The following is a 26,318-nucleotide window of genomic DNA, read 5'->3' on the forward strand; positions in this document are numbered from 1 at the left end:
ATGAAAACTCAATTCAATTATGCTGTCTTCGCTTACCTTATTCGTAATTCGGAGAACGATTTTCTCCCAGATTTGCTGAATTTCGAGCTCGTCAAGTTTGAAAAGCTGGACGATTTAATGAACGATTGGATTGGTCGGACGAACTTGCGCGCCGTTAGTTGTATACATTCCATCTCTGAAAGGTTGTCATTTCGTTGGCCAGCAACACATCTGAGATGAACATCCGACATCGTCAACACAGTAAGTTATGACCGGTCTCTGGTCTTTTTTAGTTAATCCTCATATGTAAACAAATGAATGTAAAAAAGCAGAGAGTTCTACCAGTTGCATGTTTATAAACAGTGAGCAAAGCGCAAAGATATATGTGTGCGCAAAATATTGTATCAGTGAGTGAGTGACGTAAATGCAACAGAAAGTTTCGAAAGCAGTGAGGAAACCCAAAGGCCTGGTTATTGGCGCTGGCCTAGGACGAACGGGGACAATGAGTCAATGGGGACAATGAAGTCAGCATTGGAGCACATCTATGGAGAGCCGTGCTATCACATGTTCGAACTTATGAGTCAGCGCCGGGATCATGCTGAAAAGTGGTTACGAGTGGATAAACTGGTCTCACAATCCCCAGATGGCCACATTGAAGGAAGTTTGTTCGACGAGGTATTTCAGGGCTACCGATGTACAGTGGACTACCCAGCCTGTACATATTACTCCCAATTGATGGAGCACTATCCAGATGCTAAGGGTAGTGCTGTCTTGATATAAATCACGTAAGTCTCTGCACTAGCTTCCGATGACTTTGTAAGAAGAGTAATTCGATATTGTCTTGCGGGTAAAAGTGAGTTTGTAGAAACCCTACCAAAGGTTTTGAAGGTTGTTCACAAACCTAAACAGTGAATTGCTGCGAATTGCACAAAATCGACTTCATCCAACTATTTCTGTTTTAGCTTGTATTAAAATATCTCTGGTATATTATGAATTCCGCGCTTGGTGAATTTTCCTTTTCTCGTTTAGTCGTTGAACGGTGATATAAATCGACTGTGTTTTGCATTTTTGCTTTGCCTTAGGAGTAAACTGCAATTTCTCTACAAGCATTTCGATAGCACTTCCAAAGAAACAGGAACAATGCCTTACAAATCGGGGAAACTGGGATAGGCTTCATGCAGCAGCAGAAATGGGCTATTCTGTACCAGCACTGGAATACCTCCATCCTACGAGGACAGTGAGCTACGAGACCAAAGATAGAGTTCATAACGAGTATCAGTGGTGCCTCACAGTGTACGTGTATATTTAACTTGAAGGCCATACTTGCAACGGACGACCAGTTAAAATACTGAGTAATAGTAAACTGACAGGATCCCAGTGCACCGTAGCAAACGGTAATGTGACTGGGTGTGATAAGTGTCACTGCGAGTGAAGGCCGGACGCCAAGTTCCGGTGCGGATAACTGAGCACGCTTGGCACAGTCATGTGGCCCGTAATAGATAGGCTCACATGGTGGTAACACGCAGTCAAGTCACGGGCACGAACAGAGCCAGCATATGAATATTTCGACAAAAGGTTGTGTGATAGTTTTTATTGTTAAAGAACGTTTACATAAAGGCAAATACCTGTATTCAATAATTTCTCTTCAGATTCACCGTATGCTGTCGTATTCAGTATACTCTCTTCGTACCACCGGAAATAGAAAAGCAATTTGAACCTCACATGTAACTCTCCAAAAATTCACGTCTTAGAGTGATGCAATCCGGTCAGTTCTGAGAACAACATTTGAAGCAGTGCGGCCATCTGTCACCAACGCTAGTGAACTGTTCGAAGTCCCCTTTAATCCAAGAATTTGGCAGTGGTGCATAATAAACCAGCTTGTTGGACAGTTCACCAAGAATAGACGGCACCAAATCATAATCAATGAGCATGTCGGTATCAGTCAGTTGGTTGCTATTGACAGATATTGCAATGTTCACACTAGAAGATGAAATGGCTTTGGGAACATCCATAGAAGGAATCTGGCTGAATGAAGAATAGCTTTGGTGCTTTGGATGCAGTCCAGAGAACTGGATAAAAGCAGAAAACCAGTCGAAAGCGCTGAGCGACAGATTTATTTAACGTTCCAATTACTATCTCATGAGTTTTACAAAGAAGCGGAAGGAGAAATAACTATACTAGATAGATATCAGGTTGATTAGAATTTTGGCAGTTTAGTACAGCAATGGTAAATCTATCACGATCATTTTGTCCAACTCTGTCTCAAGATCAAAGTGCAATTTTGAGATTTCACCATCCAATCTAATGAATAGTTAACCGTTAGAAACTTTCAGTTAAAATGCAAAGCCCAAGTCGATAAAGACTGTGATTGTAACGAAATCATCCGGCGGCCACATAGTGGTGGACGTAGTCTGTAGAAAGTTTCAACAGTCACATGGTGCTGCTTTCTCATTGTGGTAAATAATTTAGACCAGAATCCAAGTTGAAATGAGGCGCATTTCAACACGCTATTCATGTCCGAACGGAGGTCAAAAACCAAATCTTGACTTCCAAAGGGTTGTGCTGCAACGTACTGAGTTTATCCAAAAGTTAGGTGAGATAGACTCAATTGTTTTGTGTTTACGCAAATCTGCATCACTCTGCTTCACGAATAACCGGGTTTCCATGTCGATTATTTTAATCGAACTAATAAGGTTATCTGAATGGTTGGTGTTTTTTTCATGCGGATGATATGATGTGGCATGCTACTGTTCATCTCACGCAGAAGTTCTCCTTTTTACTAAAGGTTATCCTTACGGTTAGAGAAACAACGGAGTGGTTAGATTTCGTACGTCATAAAATCCTGAAACAGCGCACATTTTTTTGGATGAATTCGCTTGATGATTTTCTTCAGTTTGGTGCTACAGCAGCCCGAATGTTCGATTACATGATGAAGCGTTCGCTGGGTTACACGGTGGATATGAACAACGACAAGGAATGTGCAGCTGCATATGAGAAATGGAACCAGCGAGTTCAACGATATGTTCCAGTTGAACGACTTTTGGTGTTCCGCGTAACCGATGGCTGGGAACCACTTTGTCAATTCTTACAGGTCCCCGTGCCAACCATTCCATTCCCACACGAGAACAACAGGGAACAGTTCCATTCTCACATAAAATTCCACATGGATAAACATCGAATTCAAATTTTGTTGCTGCTAGCAATGAGTCTTGTTTGTTATATCGTATTCAAAGTACTTCGAGTGCTATCAGCCTGAGAGCTGAATCAGCAAGTTTCCGTCCTATGTACTCCAAATATCGTCAATTATTCTATCTATTCTACATTTTGCATTTTCATGCATAGGCGGTGGGCTAGGAACTGGACACCGATAAACTCTCTACGAGGATTCTTGGAAGGAATACCTCAACCTAATACATTTTCAGTTGCTGAATTAACGGCACAGTAAATTAAAGCAAATAGTGAAATTATCATCTAGCCTGGGTCCATTCTGCCATTGTGGACGATAGCGCTTCCATGAACAGTAAAACTGAAGACAAATGAAACGACTTGGTCTAGTCCTCCATTTCAAGACATACATGGTACTCATCCAAGCTCCTTTCCATCGTACGTGACTTGTATTGGCACTCAGTCTAGTGGAACTCAGGAGGATCTGGCACTGGACTTGACGGTGTGATGCATAGAATATGAGGAGAGGAAAGCTAGTTTCCCCCGAAATAATTCAGATATGGAAGTTTACTGCGAAGACTGGTTATCAATTGCGATTGAAACACACTTGCTACGGTTGATCGGTTGCTGATTTTCACAAAACTAAGGAACAATCATTATAATTACTGTGGCTGTTTGCGTTTGCACCAACAAGAAGACAGATTAAACCACAAATCAGCGGCTGCGGTGATCCTCCCAATTTTCAGAAACAATGGATCGCATCTTTCAACTATCAACTCTTCGTTTTGTTAGTGTGATGTTAAGGATCCACGGCATATTGATCATTTATCGCCTCTAATTACGTGAATGATTGTGATGTTGGCACAGCCGCATCAGACATACAAATGTGGTTTGCTGCACAAATTCCGTGCTTGGAGTTGGAACCGAACGACTCCAAGTAGAAGATATCCAGTCAATACACGAAGATTACATCTCTAGTGTAAATACTGTTTGGTTTGACACAGTACTGCTTCAGAAGTGAATTTGGTGCTTCGCGAAATGTTATCGTAGCTCTATATTTGTGGTCCGCATCGTGTTTACAAGCGAATCGACTTGTTCACATGTAACTGATTTTGCCTACGGTGTGTACGGTGTAACACCGAAGCTGCACAAGTGACTATTTGAACCACCCGTGTGACGTAATCGCCACTTTGTGGAACAAACAACCTCCTGATTGAAAAAGTATGTAACCGAAGCATTGATGTAACGCCGACAGATCCACACGTAATATAGCATATAGTATGCGCCTTGCACCCAATCCAAGACGGAGTGACCTATGATGGTGTCGTAAGCAGTCCTTCAGAAAGTATGTTAAGGACGAGTATACCAGGACGAGTATACCAGTGCACTTACTATTTTGATGGCTAAAATCTTTCCTGTATTCAGTACTTGTAGGTTCTAATTTCTGTATCAGTTCGGTGAAAATATCCAAGATTTTCATGACCCATTTGAAAGGAGTTAGTTTGCTTAATTATAGGAATTACAGTTGTGTAACGGGTGGTATACAGTATTTGACAGTTGTCATCCGATAATTACTGTTTATTGTCAATGTTCTTTGGAGTTAGATCGGAAGTATTCTATCCGATGTTGTTCCATTGGTTCCCTTCGTGTTGTTACGAAAATAGACAAAATGTGACGTTTTAATGATTTAGTCAATGAATTTCATAGCATACACATTATTGAGCTTTGCGTAAAGAACTGAAAGACACCCTGGACGTAAGTTTGATGGTCACGTCTTCGTTCACTACAAGGAAAGCTGCATTACACTATGATTAAACACAGCCATTTGCCCTGAAACCAGGTAGTTTTTGACCTCGTGAAACCCACCAACTTCGGTTAAGAATGCTTTCATTTTTAACCCCTGTGGATCAACAGGGACTGATGCGTACCCTGGAGATGCAAAATGTGGCCTCATCAGATCGATTCTGTCGGGTGATTGGAACAGTGGTTTAGCTTTTATTCGCCACATTGAATGAAAATATCGACCTAGAACGCTTGCCAGCATGGGGACGCAAGAACATAAAGCCAGAGAATATTCACTCTTATCCTTCCCTTACTTTGTAATGATGGGGCCGACCTAAGTCTGTGTGCTTGCTATGTATATTACATTAATATGGGATAAGCTATCTAACCGCCATACGCACTGAGACCTTCGTGAGCTTGTCGTGTTTAACGGGCTTGTCTGATGAAACTACGTCGCCATGGCTTGTTCTCTGTTCCCTCAAATGAGGGGGCTTGTGTCCGTCCCGTAATTCCCTGCGCCATCTCCGCCATGTGATAAATGCACGGGGCGGGTAACTGCATGGGGCAGGTAACCGAATGGGTCCTGCGCGGTAACGAGCACATTTGACCCAGAAACCGAACTGTGTGTCTGCGGTAGATTGGCACCAGATCCGATGAACATATAAACCATCTAGTGAGTCTGTGGTCAAATGCGGTCGAAGTAATCACCAACCCCGATCACGTGTGTGCATTCTCTTTAGTAGGCCTAAATTAACCAAACGGGAATCTCATGACGCATCAACGGTATTTAACACATACTACTCTTTAGATATCCATGGGATTCCCAAACAATAACAATGATAATAATAATAAACAAAAACAACAGCCTGTCTGTGACGTTTCACTCTGAAATGGGTATGACGATTAGGTGAAATTTGATACTTGTCTATTTTGGCCTGCAAGAGCAGGAGCGTACGCAAAAGGTATACTAATATGACTAAGTGAGGTCAGTGCTGACCGAGCTCCAACAACGCTCAGAATATAGCGGGATTGTGCGCAGTGGACAAAAATCTTCGAAACACCGAAAATGTAAAATACCCCACTGGGACCCGATTCAAATGACTTTTTGATGTTTATTATGCGTGTCCCCGCGCTAGCAAGCTCACTGGCCACGGTTGCGATTTCGGACATCGGCGCCACTGGTATGCTTCAGTCGAACTAAAGCCACCAGACAGCGAGATCAAACCTGTCCCTGGGATGTTCCGCATGTGCTCCGATCCTGATCAAAACTTCATGAATCGCTGACTCCTAGAGAATTAATTCCCCTTGACGCTGCCCATATAGGACATCATATATCCATCATGCGACAAGATGATTTTCTGACGAAATCTGTGAACGCTGTCACGTTTCGTGAAACACTGGTTCCATTTAAATTTCTATACAGCTGAATGACCCCATTTTATCCAGGCTCGAAAAGTCACTTAAAGTATGGGCACACGGAGCTTTTCGCTAAAGCCACTATAGTATCCATCCGACAACGTAAGCCTGAACTCTGTGTACAAAAGCATTTAACACGGATGATGAAGTTCAACTGGCTGGCAACAACTGCAAACCAACACAGACCACTTTCGGTTGTGACAGTGTGACCTCACCTTCGAATTTTCTGGTGGCTATTGCCAAACTGCTGGTCTAATGGTGACCTTTTATTTTCCCTTGTTTCAAACGAGCTTCCTCTTGGTCGCTGTGTTCACACATATTGTGGCTCCCACTCCTAGGCACCGGTAGGGATCGATCAACGTCAGTATCTACTTGGTCGTTAGGGCCTTGTGTGGGGATCGTTTGTTGCAGTGTTCGTGGTGCTATTATGGGTGTCTTGTTTTCAGCACATGGGGAGCGGTGGTGACAGAAATCTGCGGTATGGTTGTCCAGCATGAGGCATGAGCAGAAAAACTTTTGTGACATTCCGCTATCCTCTGTCTAGCGTGTCACAATTCTCGCTAGGTTTATCATCCCAACTATCCACAAAGTGAGGCACTCTTGGCACGCAGCTGCTCCCATCGTGACCACAGCATCCTTGTTTAGGGGTCTCCAGAGGTCATCAGGTGCAAATTAGCAAATAGTGTATTTACGTTTACCTTGATCCAGGAGACTGCTTCCATATGTAAAGACAACTTCTTGATCTGCAACAAATTGGAGCAGTGCGGCACCAATCATCATTTTGCTGGTGTTCGCATCTAAGACAAACTCCCTCGCGCCAAGTGGAAAGTCCAGGCATGCTGAAATAGACGAAGATGTTAGTGCTCGGTTCAGGCAGTTGAAGGCTATGGAACATTCTAGTCCATGCAATATTTTAACTTTTCTGGGTAATCCCTTGAAGTGACGCCCTTATGGCAGCAAACCCTTTAATTGTTGTTAGGTAGCATGATACAAGGGAACTATGCGGATGACGGGCGCCCGTGGTTGTCCGCCAGTCAGCAGTGTGCTCAGTCATATTACGATTCATTGGGTAACCTAAGAATAAGCGAATACAATCACAAAATACAACATTTACACTGTAAAATCCCGCATCCATACATGCGGAGAGAAAGATCAGCACACTAGGGACGACAAAAGTAGTCCCCATAGGCGACTGTTGAGTTCGTACACTGTCCGGCCATGAACAATGAAGCCATCTAGGTAGATCTGGCAAGATCTTGGAAACAACTCACCAATGAACCGTCTGTATGAACTGCCGAAATGTAGTTGGTGCGTCCGCAACTCGACATTCCAAATTGAATTTTGAATTCATTTAGACCTAATGAGACTGGAAAGACTGTTTTGCGACCGTCTTTCGGGCGATGCCCGACTCGCTAAATCCAGTGTGAAGAATCACCTCGAATCAACCAGTGGATCACTCGCATCATGCACGTGTGTTGGCGGGAAAGCGTCACGTCTGCATACCTGATTTAGTTGTTATTATTCCACACATATCCTTAGATTATTTTTTCTCCAGTACGATTGACGAAAGCCAGTGTGAAGAAGGGTGAATAAACTTCTATGACTTTTCGGAAAGCAGTTTTTCAAGTTCACCTTGATGGTCCATTGGAGCTTACCTGGGAGAGGGAACATGTACAAGTTTATGACGGACTGTTTTAATGTCATGATAAAGATCTCTGGTTCTCTCAAGGAAATGTTACACGATATCCAGTATACCATAAAATCCTGACAGTGAGCTGACTGGAAGATTCCCTTCTGGGTAATTTTAATTAAAATACATAACACACAGAATGCCCTCCCGTTTCCACAAAAGAACAACAGAAAGGAATTTTATGCACAAACAAGGTATTTTACAATGCCATAATCTGTTCCAATTGTATTGTTGTTACAGTTGGGAGTCGGTTCCTTCGCTGCTGTCAGAGAATTTCAGGTTTTGTCTGCGCAAGGTTTTCGACCAGGCAGTTGATAATACGAGCTCCCTTTATAATCATCCACTTGTTTCTCCCTCACTCACTTACATAATGTAGTAAACGTTCAGTTCACTCAGTTTACCTTATTTTGGAAGCGACTCTCCCGCTAGTGAAGGTCATGGAGGAAACAGAAATAGTTCTATTTTGTATTCAAAGTTTGAACTACACACGATCTAGCACAGTAAAGTGAGATAGAGATTAAAGCATTGTATCTATCTGAAAAGAATACTGAATGGTGATAAGAAGCAGGCCAGGTTGATATTTTTGGACTCTAGGCGCGTCGAATGGAGCCGTTGGCCAGGAAGGTCTACCAGCCGAAGGAGACCACAAACCGGAGGCATTTCGTTCTTAGACAGAAAACACGTTAAAAATTCGAAATGAGCGAAGGCAGGAAACCAAACGGTATACCGATACGATGTGTGCGAAACGCGTACGACAGAGCCGACTGGGTTCACGATGGCCTATTAGTTGTGACCTCGCTGTCTGACAAGATCTAACTACAGAGAATTAGAAACTATCTTAATGACATTACGATTAGTCTTGGTGGTCCAATGGTTAGGCAATGGTGATGTCTCTATTCATATAGGTGCTAGATGCTCACGATCAATTCCCTTGATGCACGGTCCGGTCTTCGACCTGGTCTGTGCACAATCCCTATGAGGAAATTTTATTTTTACCGTACAACAAAGAAACACAGTACTTGTTGCCTGTAAAGTCCACGGAAACAAGTAATCTTGTTCCATTGCATCTTATGATGACCGAGTGGAGGATATATTCTTTGCAATGTAAACAGAGCAATCAGGTTAAGAATCAGCAAAATGGGTGGTACTATGGTCTGCTTCAGATAACCGGTGTTATTTCCATTGCGAGCACGTCCAACCATCGTAGACACCGATATGCCTAATGTTCGAACCTGTGACAAAGTATCTTGACGTGCCCCGGGAATAAACTGGGGCTCTGCATTTCGTTCCCTACGTGGAGCAAAATTATGGGGTGGATTTCATCAACTTCCTTCTGATTTAGTCGATCAAGGTCACATGCGATAGATAGTTCTCATTTCACCAAGCAAGTCTCTGATCTTTATTCAATACAAACCAATCGGTGGAAGAGAGTGAATGGAGATGAGGTGAATACGATAAAAATCGTTACACTTTTTCAAAGTTGGGGGTATTATTTGATACAACCCCAAGAGCTTACATCAGGAAATAGGTTAAATTCGTGAAGTTGTATTTGGCTGCAGAAGGATTTCCAGAGCTGATCGCTCATCGTTTGCATTCTACTTAACATATAACTACTTGAAATTCTACTCCAGCTTCTGTAACAGGATCAAATTAAGCGTAGCAAGATAGTTGAGCAAAATAACTGTCTCATGATGCATATGATGGGACACTCTGCGGTTGTCCTAAGTGGAATGTTTCTTCTAATGGAGAGGAATTTGGTCCGAATCTTAGCACTACGAAATTTACTGTTTTTTTTATTAACAGCATTATTATGTAGTGTCGTGCACTTAGCGTCGCAAAGTGCAGAATCTGCTGGTTGAGAAGTTGAGTAGCAAGTCAAGCTCATCCAAAATCCAAAAATTGTAGGAGGGATTCGAGCTATGTTGCAGCATCAAGCCAACCAAAGGAAGCTTGGTCACCGCAGCTGACGCGATTAACCCCAAAAAGATTTCCAGATTTGTTGATTCCAGTGTTATTTGAAAATGTGAGAAAATCCATCTTGATCATATTCTCTTAAACGAAACTCCGAACGTGGAATTCTGAACTGTGCAGACCGCAAGCCTCACAGCCGTGCTTCTTTGGAAAAAAGCCTAGTAATACCACGTTCGGCTATCAGTTGAACAACGTCAAACTGATCTGAACACTGATATACCCCCTCCCGTATATGTTGGATGACCGTTTCACTAGGCATTCAACCTGGGATGTAGTTGAAATGAATCAGTCACTCAATTTACTTCACAAAACGTGCATCGGTATCGTTCATTCATTGATTTCTCACGTGAACAGGCGCGCCAACATTTTCAGATGTTCTAACGGGATGGAAATTTACGGTAGAAATTACTGAGGATGTCACACGTGCAGCCTGACGGTGCAGGCATTACTAATGCCGAGTTATCGACGGGAGCCTTGAACGGGTATTCTAAATGGAAGCTACACGCTACACAAAAATACATTATCTCACTGCAATAAGAATGAAGTTTAGATTTCGGCAAGTGCCTAATAGGTTCACATTACGAGGTGGTCGTTAATCTCAGTTTCTTCAAAATATCAACAAGAGGAATATAACTGAATCAGAGAACAGTCACCTTGACCAAATTATCAGCATCACACTAAACAGAAAAATGCCTGTTTCCAACAAACTCTAGCAAGAAAGATTACAATCAAATCACCACAGAGTTCCACGAAAAAGACCAAACATATCGTTTTTATTGACCAACACATTCAAGTGCACCTGCTTGGTAAAGCTTTGTTACATCCTGAAATTTATCAACTGTACGATCCTCCTGGGTGTCATACCCCCACAAGTTTTCAGGTGAACGCACGAAACGAAAGACTTGACCTTCTGATATCCCAAGATCTCAGATGGAATGTTCACCTATATAGTATAGGGAAGACAGGAATTATAGGTGCAACATGCTACCAATAAATTGCCTCAAAATCTTCAACAGGTCACGACCGATTTCGCACTTTATAGTATCGATCAGGCAGCCACAGTCTCCTGGGGTCTGTCAATCTTAGTTTCTGCTTCAACCCAAGTTGAATGAAGAAAGTCGTTTGCACAATAAGTTGGTTTTCACAGGGGACCCACCTGAAGCCTAGCTGAATCTCTTGTTCATGATGTTCCATCCGAAACATGAGACAGGCTGGTGAGGCACTTCCGGTTGAAGAAGAACATCATAAACGAGAGATTTAGCAGGGAATCAGGCGAGACTTTCGTGTAAACCAAATTGGTTTGCAAATGGATGTAGTTGTCGAAGGTTGAAGCTACTAGATGAGACATCCGCAGAAAAATGTGTTAGGTTGATCAGGAGTTAATCCAGAGCTGGAAGTTCTGATTTCTTTATGGGCTCGTTATCGGTATTCTGCAATTCATTTTCTTGAGAATTGAGTTCTGGCAGATCTGATAATTCGCTGTTTCACCATCCCCGGCCTTCTTATGTTGTATGATCTAAGTTCCAGGATTCATGCCCAAACTGGGTCATCGCCCCTCATTGCAGCAACCATTTGGTAAGCATGACTGCTTTCTGTGAAACATAATGTAGCTGGCTCAAGTTTGCACCTTGTTGAAAGAGAAATCCTCGGAAACACTTCACATGGAAACATACGTGATGCTGGTCAGACTGTTGTCAAATTATTCCAATCTGGATAACGGACGTTGAAATTCTGGTACATAAAAATACTGGGTGCCTTAAAGTTTACATCCATTTGTAAATAAGAAGACAATTATTGTGTTTTAAAACCAGACAGACTATCTGTTTAATAGCCACCCCTTATTTAGGTAGAACGTTTGATTTTCCCACTTATCTATTAGCAGAATCCTGATAAGCCTACGGGCCCCACACTGAACGTAAAGGGAGAAACAACGCACAAATTCCTCTGGGAAAGTTATATCTTCATGTGGATAGTATTCGTTTGATGGAATTCATCAGACGTGCATTGAGTTCCGACGTAGGAGCTAGGTATTTTGCACTAGATAGGCTAATGGTGGTGATGGGAAAGACGACTGATGTCCGCATTTAGTGGTTAGAGTCCTTGCTTTTCTTGTGGCCCGGTTGAGCTGTGTGCGTGTTTAACATTTGCCCATCGGACTGAATAGGCTTGTCACGTGCAACCAACCGTCCTTCAGTCGTCACCACATGGCCGCGCCAGATGGCAGGCAACTCAACACTATCTGACCTGCTAACCACTAATGATCACTTACTGAATACACTAGTGGTAGGAATGTTGAGAATGTTGAGAACGCAACGCATACGTTCGCATATGTGGCACCGATACGGGAACTGCCCCGTGTCAACCATTTCAAACCTCTGCCTGTATTTGGCCAGACCGGCCAAAACGCAGGTTCGATTAAATCTGTCGGACGCCAACTGTTTGTTTGTCCACAGCACCTGAAATCACCAATCGCTAGGACCTATGGAATCGACTCCCTAATACTCATGGGACCGTGAGGCGGCTTGCAATGACGTATGCCGCACATATGGGCAGCATTGAGTACCGTGTTCTTTTTTCGCATAAATGAAGGAGAAATTGACTTCAATATCAAACTCTGTTCAGTATTGCTGTCTTAGTTTATCTTATTTGTAACTCGGAGAACGATTTTCACAAAGACACGTTGAATTTCAAACCCGTCAAGTTTGAAAATCTGGACGATTTAATGAGCGACTGGAGTGTTTGGACAAACTTGCGCTCCGTTGTTTGTATATATTCCATCTCTGAAAAGTTGTCAGTATGTTGGCCATCAACACATCTAAGGTGCACTTCCGACATTATCAACACAATAAGTTATGACCGGTCTCCAGTCGTTTTCAATTGATCATCATAGATGAACGAATGAAGATAAAAAGCGAGAGATTTCTACCACCCACACGTTTGTAAATAGTGAGTAAAGCGCAAAGATATATATGTGCGCGGAACATTGTATCACTGTTTGAGTGACGTAAATGCAACAGAAAGTTTCGACAGCGGTGCAAAAGCAACCCATCCTGGTTATCGGCGCTGGCCTGGGATGAACGTGGACGAGGAGTTTGAAGTCAGCATTAGAGCACTTCTATGGAGAGCCGTGGTATCACATGTTCGAACTTATGAGTCAGCGCCGGGATCATGCTGAAAAGTGGTTACGAGTGGATAAACTGGTCTCACAATCCCCAGATGGCCACATTGAAGGAAGCTTGTTCGACGAGATATTTAAAGGTTACGGATATACAGTGGACTACCCAGCCTGTACATATTACGCCCAATTGATGGAGCACTATCCACATGCTAAGGTCAGTGCCGTCTTAACGTAAATCGCATAAATGAGTTTCTGTGCTAGCCTCTAGTGTAGGTGAGCTTGTAGAAACCCTAACGAAGGCTCCGAGGATTGTTCGCAAACCTTACAGGTAAAAGTGAGTTTGTAGAAACCCTACCGAAGGTTTTGAATGTTGCTCACAAACCTAAACAGTGAATTGCTGCGAACTACGCGAAATCGACTTCATCCCACCATTTCTGAGTAACATATATTTGTGATAACGGGTGCTGCTTCAGCCTGTGTTGGATAATTCCTCTTATCTTCCTACCGTCTGTCTCCCCTTTCTTCCCGTAGGTAGGATGCAGCACAGCAACAATACATTCTTCACTGCCGGTTCACCGTAAAGCTGTGAAACACGAATACCACGGACATCAGCGTGTCACACGTCAGTGAATGAGGAGTTGCGAAGATCGTTTAAGACGGGAAAATGGTACAGATGGACAGATAATTTATCAATAGAAGAACTAAACAAACCGGATTAAACTGATTGAATTCTCAATTTGGTTAATTTTTCCTCTCTCGTTTACTCGTTGAACGGAGATATAAACTGACTGGGTTTACCGTTTTTACGGAGCATTCTGATTTACCTTTGAGGTAAACTGCCATTTCACTTCCAAAAGTTTCCAGCGGAAAATTGGGTAAAATGAGATAGGCTGCGTGCAGCAGAAGAACTGGGATGTCCTGCACTAGTACGAAAGTGCCTCCTATTCCTCAGGGACGGAAAGCTACGAGATTAAAGACACTGAGTGCATAATAAGAATCAATGGTGACTCACAGTGCATATTTACCATGACGGGACATGCATGCAACGGACAACCAGTTAGAAAAGAGTGAAATGTTGGACGGACACGAGGCAAATACAATGTAGCAAACGGCGATGTGACTGTGTGTGATGAGTGTCAGTGCACGGAAATACCAGTAGCTGAAAACCGGTGCAGATAATTGAACAGGCCCGACACGATCACGCGGTCCCTAATAGCTAGCCTCACAAGATGGGAACACGTAACCAAGTCACGAGCACGAATAAAACAAATATTTATGTGGTCGACTAGAATTTTAACATCTTAGCAGAGCGATCATACATCTATCGCGATCTTTTTATCCAGCTCTGTCTAAAGATCAAAGCACAGTTTCGATCTCTAATCCAATGAATATTTAACTGTTATGAACTTTCAATTGAAATTCTAACCGCAAGTCGATAAAGGCCTTGTACATCGTAGAGATTCGCAAGTGATAGCTAATATTGGTTGTAACGAAGTCATTTGGTTGCCACAGACAGAGTGGTGAACACAGTCTGTAGGGAATTTCAAAAGTTACACAGTGCTTCATTCACATCATGCTAAATTATTAAAACCAGAATCCAAGTTGACCTCAGGCACATTTCATCAAGTTACTCAAGTTCGAACGTAGAATAAAAATACCTAATCATGGCTTTCACAGAATTGTGTTGAAACGTTAGGTCGTTTTTGTGAGTTTCAATCCATTGTTTTGCGTTTACGCAAACTCACACGGTTTTTGAGTCTCAACTAAGCGTTTCTTTCAAGAAAGCTATCGCACATTGTTATATTTCTGTTACTTAAGTCAAGCGGACAAATTACGTTGCCTCAATGTTAGGGTTTTCGTGCGGATGATACGATGCGGTATGTAGCTGTCGACTTCATGAATAAATTCTCTCTTTTACAAAAGGTCACCCTTACATTTAGAGAAACAACGAGGTGGTTAGATTCCGCGCGTCATACAATTCTGAAACAGCGGACATTCTCCTGGATGAATGGGTTATTAGGTTTTCTTCATTTCGGTGCTACCACAGCGCGAATGCTCGACTGCCTGATAAAACGTTCTCCGGGTTACACAGTGGGCATGAACAACGACAAAGAATGTGCAGCTGCATTTGAGGAATGGAACCAGCGAGTTCAACGATACGTTCCAGCTGAACGACTTTTGATGCTCCGCGTAACCAATGTCTGGGAACCACTTTGTCGTTTCCGCGTAACTGTCTAAGCAGAAGATAACCACTCTGAATACCGAGAATACATATACAGTGTAATTACTGTTTGCATTGCAAAACGTCATAGAAATCCATCAAAAATGAAGTTTATGAATTGTGAAAATCATTTTCGAATCGCATGGTACTTATGTTAGGTTCACCTTTTTTCGGATTTTACTCAATTAGATGTTGATGTAAGCGAGGTGCATTTGACATTCGTGATAAGCCGTACAGCTTCGTTTTATGGATTTTCCGTCCCCGAATACTAGGAACTGGAGAGCTATGCTCCAGGTAAGACGAAAACACCTATTCGTTTGCGACGACTGAACGGTATACTCTAACTACTAGGCAAATCACATACCTATATTGATGCCCGAATAGGCAGAAGTTGTGCTCGCCACTAATTCTTGATCAGCCTCCAAGTCAGTATGATGTCTGCCAGTTATAGCGTCTGCACGAAAATGCCAAAACAAGCACTGGAGGACAGCACCTAACCCAGAAACTACTAATCCGCAGTAAGAGCATTCTTCCGTTTGGCGTCTTATTGTCAAGCACGTCCACGCCTGATGTCTACTGAGCTGGAAGAAGGTAAGCATCAGTACCACGACTCCAAATTGCTTCGGTTTGCCAAAAAAATTACCTGTGCACACGAACTTGTAAAACGGTTCCTGACACAAATCGCACTCTAACTTCATCGTGACGTCGGGTACCCGGAAGTTCCATTCAACTGTTCAAAACCGTCCGTACCCTACAGAATTTGCACATTGTCGCCCTGAAAGCATCCACGCGGGACAGGAATAGAAAATCGTGAAGTTTGATGTTGAATGGTAGCGTGTGACAAACAAACGATCATTCTACTTGTAAAAAGTCGGTGTGTTCCGATCATCCAATTTCAGGATCAAAGTAATTTGCGACCAGTCTCCGGTCCTCAACTTTGAAGGAGCTTTCTGTTACAGTTAAACAATCTGACATTTACAAAATGTAAAAACGGCGGAGGTCGCTTCTTCACTTGATCCGTCATTTAATGATCAACACTCGTTAAATCGCCGAGATACATAAGTACGTAAAATCACACTCCAGTCATTCCGTGATGCAGCTGGAACAGAAAGATTCACCACGAGTGCGAAAACCCTCAATCGTTGTTATCGGCGCAGGCCTAGGACGAACGGGGACGCTGAGTTTGAAAACAGCACTGGAGCATATCTACGGAGAGCCATGTTATCATATGCGTGAGATTTTGGGACGGCACCGAGAGCATGCCAAGAAGTGGTTGCTGGTGGATGAGCTTGTATCACAATCCCCGGATGGTCACATTGACGGACACTTATTCGACGAGATACTTCAAGGCTACCGGTGCATAGTGGACTATCCCGGATGTACGTATTACGCTCAGCTGATGGAGCATTACCCAGAGGCAAAGGTGGGTCGAAAGTGATTTTGGTTCTCAATTGGGCTTCATGTGTTATATGGAATAAGTTTTATTCTATATTTTCCTTGATGCTGGAGAGTGAACTTAATTGGTGGAAACCTTATTCGAGGCTTGTGGGAATTGTTTGGGGGATTAAGATTGACTGAACTGCAAACGACCTACAGTCCAGCTCACTCGCGTACAATGGGGTGAGAAGTTCAACTCCACCACTCCACTGCAATTCGAAACCATTTGGGTTTCTTTAATCCGAATACGACTGCGTTGGTTCTTTCTGGAATTAATTAATATATTATCGACTGATGATCCCGGGTTTCTGAGCCACACAAGCGTGCAATCATATCTCCTTCTCTTCCTTGTTAACTGGACACAGAGTCAGGCTCTTTGGTGTCCCGAGCGTGGCAATTAAACTTAGGATGCTGTTCGAGCAAACAAGATTTCTCTATCTACAAAACTGTTTCAATCAAAAGTGGAGAGCTCCGTTGATAACATGAATGACACATTTGATGCCATATTTTTAAAGGCATTGAATCCGGCCAGAGTTCCACTGGACTACGAAAGCATCCCGTTCAACCGGGGTTTACTTCAAAGTATCACACAAAATACTCACATGATGTCTGTATCTTCCGGACAGACGACGCTCATCGCTTCCTTCTGCAAACACATCACTCGTAACTGTCTAATAATAGTCTCGTCGGTTTGATCAAATGGTCAAACGTTACAGAACGCGATCTCAAATGCCTTGGTTAATCCATCATTAGCGATACTGAAACATTGTGCGGGATCAAATGGGCCTGAGAGTGTCATCCGGAAAAGTGGTTAACAAAAGTTGCATTAAACTGAAATATCAGTGAATAGTTGCATGCCACGTATTCACGCGAAATCAAGAGGATTTCGAACCGTCTCAAATGGGCGTGGAAGACGAAATTTTGGATTCTGACGCGAGATACGGTGAACAAGAAAATACATTATGCAGAGCAAGTTGTCCAGAGTTCCTAACTGGCCAAGAACCCTTCAGATACATTCTCGCATCAACTGCCCGGGTGCCGATGTCACAGTCCTTTTCGAAAATTGTCAAACAAAATAAATATGTCTCCCGAATTCTTCCATAGATCAGGGTATATATGCCAGCGAGTCTAAACTGAATTGGCTTGACGGAGTGGCAACCTCGAATTTGCTGCTTCTCCTCCCTATGTGAGAGATAGTCTTCGTGAGTTTCAAAGACCACATTATACAGGTCCAACTGGGCCCAGTAATTCATACTTTCCGATGAAATATTACTTTTACTAGAGTTTCACGCGTGATACTTGGGTTTATTATGCCGTCCCTTAAGTCGTGCTCAAGATAGAAAACGCACAGTGAATGTGCCATACATGGACTTCGCAGCGGATCTTCATAAGCGGCAGCGCGATTTCAAGTGTATATCAAAACAACTCTGAAATCCAAGTTCTTCTCGATATTTAACTATGGATGTCGACAAAACCCCAAAAACCCAAGTCCCAAAAGCTAGATCTTAATTTTCCGAGTGTTTTCAAACGCTTCTCAATTGAACTATCGGTCAGGACTTTTAGGATTACGGCTTTTGCGTCCCCTCTGCCTTTCCGTTCAGTGCCTTACAAAACATAGTTTTGCGAAATTGTTCTGGTTTCTGAGGATTTCATTTTATCTTTACCACAATGCTGAGCCTACAGGAATCCCACTGCGCAGAATAAAACACTGAATGTGGTTATTATTCTGCCCATTATTCCCCATTTTACAGACAGATTATTCTCACGGTCAGAGAAACAACAAAGTGGTTAGATTCCGTGCGTCATACATTCCTGAAACAGCGGACATTCTCCTGGGTGAATTGGCTAGATGCTTCCGTTCAATTCGGTGCTGTCATAGCACGAATGTTTGACTGCGGAATGAAGCGTTCGCTGGGTTACACGGTGGACATAAACAACGACAACGAATGTGCAGCTGCATACGAGAAATGGAACCAACGAGTTCAGCGATACGTTCCGGCTGATCGACTCTTGGTGTTTCGCGTAACCGATGGCTGGGAACCACTTGTCAATTCGGAACCAACGAGTTCAGCGATACGTTCCGGCTGATCGACTCTTGGTGTTTCGCGTAACCGATGGCTGGGAACCACTTTGTCAATTCTTACAGGTCCCCGTGCCTACCATTCCATTCCCACATAGAAACAAAAGGGAAGAGTTTCATTCTAGTGTGAAGTCTTACGTGGGTCAGCGTCGCATTCAATTTGTTTTGCTGCTAGCAATGGGTCTCGCATTTTATGTTGTACTCAAAGGAATCCGAGTATTCTCAGTCTGATGGATGGAACAGCAAATTTGTATGAGATATGCTCACAACACCTACCTCTATCTGCAATTTCCTGCATGTCCGACCGCTTATTCAACTCACTGAGTAACGTACGAACATATATCTGTTCTTCTAATCAAACTATTGATCAGTGATCGTCACTAAACCATAGGAAGCTATGAGGATAATAATGATATCTTTTCGATTAAAATGTTCGTGAGAACTCGCTGAAAGTTATACCTGTACATCCCTTGGATACCTACCAATCATCCTGAGTCAAGTAGCGAAACTTTCCAAAAGTTAATATTGATTAGTTGTTGCAATTACTTTAGAACACAGTCTATGTTTTGTTGCCCATTTATTTTGAACCATACGATTTGGTCTAGTCCTACATTTCAAGACATACACGGCAGTTCTCCAAGCTCTTTTTCATCGTATGTGACCGGCGTCGAATCTTTGGTTACTACTTGGAACTTAGTAAAATCTGACACTGGACTTGACGGTGTGATGCATAGAATATAAGGATCGAGTAGAGGATACCTAGATTTCCCCAAAATAATTCAGATATGGACGTTTACTATGAAGACTGGTTAGTTATTGCGATTGAAACACACTTGCTACGGTTGGTCGGTTGCTGATTTTCACAAAACTAAGGAACAGTCATTAGAATTATGTCGCCTGAAATGATGACGCGGAGTTTACTGTGGCTGTCTGCGTTTAATTTGTGAGTAGGTTCGAGTGACACTGTCTGCCACAAAATACGCAGCAACAAGAAGAGAGATTTAACCGCAAATCAGCAGTTGCGGTGATCCTGCCACTGCTTAGAAACAGTGGATCGCATCTTTCAAGTGTCAACTCTTCGTTTTGTTAGTGTGATGTTAAGGATCCACGGCATATTGATCATTTATCGCCTCTAATTACGTGAATGATTGTGATGTTGGCACAGCCGCATCAGACATACAAATGTGGTTTGCTGCACAAATTCCGTGCTTGGAGTTGGAACCGAACGACTCCAAGTAGAAGATATCCAGTCAATACACGAAGATTACATCTCTAGTGTAAATACTGTTTGGTTTGACACAGTACTGCTTCAGAAGTGAATTTGGTGCTTCGCGAAATGTTATCGTAGCTCTATATTTGTGGTCCGCATCGTGTTTACAAGCGAATCGACTTGTTCACATGTAACTGATTTTGCCTACGGTGTGTACGGTGTAACACCGAAGCTGCACAAGTGACTATTTGAACCACCCGTGTGACGTAATCGCCACTTTGTGGAACAAACAACCTCCTGATTGAAAAAGTATGTAACAGAAGCATTGATGTAACGCCGACAGATCCACACGTAATATAGCATATAGTATGCGCCTTGCACCCAATCCAAGACGGAGTGACCTATGATGGTGTCGTAAGCAGTCCTTCAGAAATTATGCTAAGGGCTGAATTCAGATGAGTATACCAGCGCACACACTATTTTAGATGGCTAAAATCTTTCCTGTATTCAGTACTTGTAGGTTCTAATTTCTGTATCAGTCCGGTGAAAATATCCAAGATTTTCATGAAGGTTTACATTGAATTATGGAACAGGGTAATTCCATCAAACGTTAACTAAACCCATTTGAAAGGAGTTGGTTAGTTATATGACATACAGTTGTATAACGGGTGATATATACTAGTTGACGGTTGTCATCCGATAACTACTCTTTGTAATCAATGTTCTTTGTCCTCAGATCGGAAGCATTCTATCCGATGTTTTTCCATCAATTCCCTTCGTGTTGTTACGGAACTAGACAAAATGTGACGTTCTAATGAGTTGTTCAGTAAATTTCACATCATACGTCTTATTGAGCTTTGCGTAAAGAACTGCAAGACACCCTGGACGTAAGTTTGATGGTCACGTCTTTGTTCACTACAAGGGAAGCTGCATTACACTTTAATGAAACACAGCCCTGAAACCTTTCTGACCTCGTGAAATCCACTAACTTGGGTTAAGATTGCTTTCATTTTTAACCCCTGTGGATTAACAGAGTTCGATATGTACACTGGAGACGCAAAATTTAGCCTAGTCTGATCGTTTCTGTCGTGTGGATGGAACAGTTGTTTAGCTTTAATTCGCCACATTGAAAGAAAATATCGGCCTAAAACACTCGCCACTATTGGAACACAAAAACACAAGGCCATTGAATATTCACTCTTATTCTTCCCTTACTTTGTAATGATGAGGCCGACCTAAGTCTGTGTGCTTGCTAAGTATATTACATTACTATGGGATAATCTAACTGCCATACGCACTGAGACCTTCGTGAGTTTGTCGCACTTAACGAGTTTGTCTGATAAGATCACCTAGCCATCGGTGGGTGGTTGGGGCCTGTGATTCTTTGTGCAATCGCCAACGAGTGGTACACAGTGAGTTGATAAACGCATGTAGCAGGTAACTGCATGGGGCCGGCGTGGTGACGGACACATTTGATTCAGCAACTGAACTGTGTCTGCGGTGGACTAGCATCAGATTCGATGAACATATGCACCGTTTAGTGGAATTCTGTTGCTAAATGCGGTCGGAGGTATCATCAACCCCGATGGTGCGTGTGTTCTCTTTAATGGACTTAAGTTAACCAAACGGGAATTTCATGACGCGTCAATGGCATCTCTTTAGTTGTCCATGGAATACCCAAACAATAATGATAAAAATAATAATAGCAATGACAATAATAACAATAATGAACAAAAACAATAGCCAGTCTGTGACGTTTCACACCGAAATGGGTACGGCAAGTAGGTGAAATTTGATGCTTGTCTGTTTCGGCCTGCAAGAGCAGGAGCGTACGCAAAATGTATACTAATATGACTAAGTGAGGTCAGTGCTGACCGAGAAACACCTAAGAACAGAGCTCCAACAACACTCAGAATGTAGCGGGATTACGCGCACTGGACAAAAATCTTCGAAACACCGGAAATGTAAAATACCCCACTGGGACCCGATTCCGATAACTTTTGGATGTTTGTCATGCAAGCCTACTATTCACAAATGAGACCTCGAACATTGGCGCCACATCCTTATTACACTGGTATTTTTCAGTCAAACCTGTAGTGATCTGCCTATTTAAAATGCTGCTTTACAGTTGAAATGAATGAGAGAACAGAATGGACATAAACGTCGGATCACAATGCTGAAGGTTCGCTGGCTTATTAAGGTTCAACTCCGTGAAAGAGAGTTTACATCTGGGCTAGAGAGGGCGTCTGCAACGACATTGTCTGATACTGTAATATACCGAATTTCGGCAGTAAATTGGGAGATATAGTCTAGATGACGTAGCTCGCGTAATGAATAGCAATCAGGCTTGGCGCTGGAAGCATACGTAAGAGGCACATGATCGGTTCCAATGGTTGATGATCTACTTTCTTCTTAGTGCCGTAAATGGCGGAGAGCTAGGTAAATCGCAGGTAATTAACGACCAAATGTACTGTATTGCGTTTAAGCACCCTGTATCTTCTGTGAGATGACGGCTAACGGTTGAAAGTCGTTATTACCAACCTGATGAAGCACAGTGCCGACATCAGCGTTGTTCCAACGCATCAGTTGTCAAAATAACCTTCATGTATTCGTGGGTATCAAGAAAGAATGATTTTGCGGCGTGAGCAATGGCATTTTCAAGAGCAATAATTGCGGTGGGGGGCAAGGCAACAGGTTTTTCTTCGGGGCTGAGTAACCTGGTCGATGAACGTAAAACACTCGCACAATGAGGAATGAACCACTGATAGTAATTGATGGTATTAAAAAATGACGAATTTGGGTGACAGTTGTGGGTATGGGAAAAGATTCTAAGGCTAAAATGAAATCGGGTAGTGGTGCGATACTGGTTGGATCAGTGTGGTGATCAAGGAATTCTGGGCTGGTAACGCCAAACAAGCATGTGTCTATGTTCAAACGTGTGTTGTAGGTAGAAAAAAGTTGAAATACTGCCATGAGCTGAGCTGTATAGTCATGTGGGAAAGCGCTAGCAATTAAAAACTCGTCTAGATAAGCGCAGAAAAAGGGCAAACCACGCAAAACTTCGTTGAAAGTTTTGAGCTGTCTTTCCAAGACTAAAAGTCATACGCGTAAGTTCGAAAAGACCGAACGATGTCGTAGCAGCTGTTTTGGGAATGTCATCCGGGGCTACAGTGATATGGTAATATGCGCGTACTAGATCGAATTTGGAGAGAGTATTTGTGCGGCATAAGGTAATTCCAAATTCGTGGATATGTGGGATAAGGTACTTGTATGGGACTGAGGGATCGGTTAATTCGCAAGTCCTACAACAAACTTTGGATCTCTTGGATACCATATTCAGGGGGGACCACCAGTGACACGATGAAACGCAGATGATGCCGAGTTTTAGCATGTGTTCACAAACTTGTGCTTTGTGATCTAAAGCTTATCTGAATGGAGGCGACGAGGATTAGCTATGGAAAGGTGGACCTCTCGTCTGGGTGTGGTGACCGGTTGACTGTACTTACATGGATGAGTGAGCGTAGGAAAATCCCTAAGAATGTTAGCGAAACATAAGTCTGGTAAGATAATAAGGATAACCGTGGATGAATTTTGCGCTCTAATTCCGTTGGCCGAAAGGGAAGTTAGCACGTCAAAGAGAAGTTTGTGCTGCACATTGACGGATAAGTTGTAGTGTGTTAGAAAATCTGCGCCAAGGATGGGTGTTAGGTCGTCGGCCAAAAAGAAAATCTACTTGAACATACGTCGCAAGCGGAGGTCATGGGTGAGTGAACGTTCACATATATAGCCATGTGTGTGCCGTTAGCGGAGTACGAAAGCAAATTCTTATGTGGTAGCACACTGACTTCAGCTCGCTTATCTGCGAGAAAACGCAGACCACTTGAACGATCGGTGATGTGGAATAGGCGACTAGTGTGAGGGGGGTCACAGATGCTCATTGCCGTTACTGACGGGCTGGGCGGTTGAAATGGCTGTTTGAACGCGGCTTGAAGGATCAAAGCGGTTGACATTTGGGTGTGCTTGGAACAAAATGGTGGTGATACCAGCACCAAGAATGACGGGAACGTGACAGCGATCAAGATTGTGAAAGTAGTCTATGCTTGTTGATTTCGAGCAGTTGTAGACGATCGGTCAAAGTAACAAACTTTGTTTGAAGTTTCGAGATGGCAGGAAGTGTACAATCGGAAGCAGTGAAAATGACGGTTTACGGGTGGGTAGGTGGAGATAAACGGGATGACTGTGGTAGGTTACGTGAATTTCGTCCGCCATTTGAGCTAGCTGCTCCAGGCTGTGGCCATCAACGAAAGCACTGATGACGCAGAACACCGAGGCTGGAACTTTATTGAGCCATAGTTTTGTCATGATTTTTACCGCCAGCATGCGGCATTCGGGGAGACTGTGCATATGGCGAAACATTTGCGACGGCGACCTGTTATCAAGCTCGATTATTGTGAACAAATCCTCCAGCACTTTATTTTCAGATTTTCCTGTCCCACTAGTGACAGCGACTCAAAGAGAGTCATGGGAATTTTCTCTGGAGATTTCTTCCATTAAATCATCTATTTCTGTTACCACATCACTAAGACGTTGGACGACACAAGAAAAGCAGGTGGCTCGAGGCGAGATACGCGGGGTAGAAAAAAGAGGCCGCCGACTAGACACCAAAATTGTTTTCGCCAAATCGATAGGGTTTTCGGACTTGTGGCCTCAACGGCAAGTTGGTCTAATCCATTTGCACCTGCCGGTGACATTTGCTCGTAGCATTTTGTTTAAGTTGCCGAATTTTCAAGGTCACATACCATCCCCAATTCGCACTTTCCTACCGGTTTACACGGCCAACGGCTAGAAGCACAATGCATTGATCTGTAAAACCCTTGCGTGCGGAATAAAAACTTTAACATCAAAATGTTGCACTTCTTTACATTTATGCGTGGACTGAAAACCACCCTCATCTGCCGTCATTTTTTTGCGATTTGTTTTAATCGATCTCTTTTGAAAATTATTGGCGCACATTCGGCTTTGAACTTCGTCTGCTATGGCTTCGGAGGTGGCTTTCGTTGGGAAATTTGTGGGTGTCTCGGTTTCATCCTTCACGGCGTTTGAGAAGACCTTAAATGAATGCATGAAGGGTAACTTCGTGATATTTGTGCGTTCATCCAGTAATCGATGCACCGACACTATATTGCGTTACGAATGGGTGTACTACAATTGCAGCAGGCACCCTCCAAGACCAACGGAAAGCCGTGGAATCCGAAGAGGCTAGTAAGCCGAGCGTATTTTCTAATAAAGAAAGCACGCGAAGCACCAGCTGTCCAGTGCGGTTTTGTCTACTTAGGCAAAGGAACCAACTGGCAGTGACCTCTTGTTTTCTGGAACACAAACACAAACTGTCAAAGTTTCTGTAAGATCGCCTTCCAGTCAATCGACGCCTAACCGAAGACGAGTTGGGCACGTGCCAGGCCCTGCTGAGATATGGAACGCCAAATGTTAGTAGAGTGCTTCAGTTAAGATCGATGAACCGCGAGGTCTTTCTAGCATAACTCGGGACCTATAACAAAAAACTCTGTAATCTGCCAGTCAACGTGCACGATGTTTAGCAAATAATTAGCGTGAACTACGGAATTATTACTGGCAACAAACAATCATCGACCAAAATTTGTTTGCAAGAATGCGCCTACGCATATGTTGCATCCCTAAAGGCCATTTAGATTCTAGAATGTTGAGGAAATCTGTTCCGGTGGGAAAATACTTGAAAGTTACGTTCATTGTATGTGAATCAACCTTTTCGGCAATTCGCGATTTTTTATCATCACATAACGTATTCGAAGTCCCCGGTGTTTATTCACCTGGAGATTTGGTTCACTTAAACAAATCGCCATAGTAAAGGATTTTCAATAATACAGGAGCATATACACTATACATAGAAATTCTGCACTATGAAGCGGCAAGTGTGAAAATGCCGCAGATATCGAGAACTCAATCTCATTGTGCGAACAGCCAGCGGCGTTAACACGTGTAATGTGCCGACAGGTATCAAAATGCGCGCCATCGTAAATCACAGTCTATTTTGTCTACTTTCAGAACCGGCAGCGGTAACGACGGTAGAAAATGAAGACATCCCTGAACACCGAACAGATGATATTGTCCGCCCTCCCATGTGGCTACCACCGTCTGATGATTATATACGCTTGTACTCCCTGTTCCCCGCTGCTGACTCTCCCTCTCCTAAATCCCCACGTGTTCAGAGGT

At 43.0% G+C, this 26,318-nt stretch overlaps 1 protein-coding gene across 1 annotated transcript; it reads left to right on the plus strand.

Annotated features, from left to right (window-relative positions):
* Window positions 1-26,215, plus strand: T265_08613 (hypothetical protein; the record flags this gene model as incomplete). Its single annotated transcript, XM_009174468.1, is given in 8 exon segments — window positions 1-153; window positions 2,765-3,211; window positions 12,960-13,142; window positions 13,162-13,335; window positions 15,045-15,347; window positions 16,442-16,765; window positions 18,535-18,792; window positions 26,151-26,215. 8 exon segments carry the CDS (start codon window positions 1-3, stop codon window positions 26,163-26,165), a joined length of 1,857 nt encoding a protein of 618 aa, XP_009172732.1.
* Window positions 26,216-26,318: the final 103 nt, after the last annotated feature.

This window comes from Opisthorchis viverrini (assembly GCF_000715545.1).
Source record: "Opisthorchis viverrini unplaced genomic scaffold opera_v5_227, whole genome shotgun sequence".
Taxonomy (NCBI): Eukaryota; Metazoa; Platyhelminthes; class Trematoda; order Opisthorchiida; family Opisthorchiidae; genus Opisthorchis; species Opisthorchis viverrini.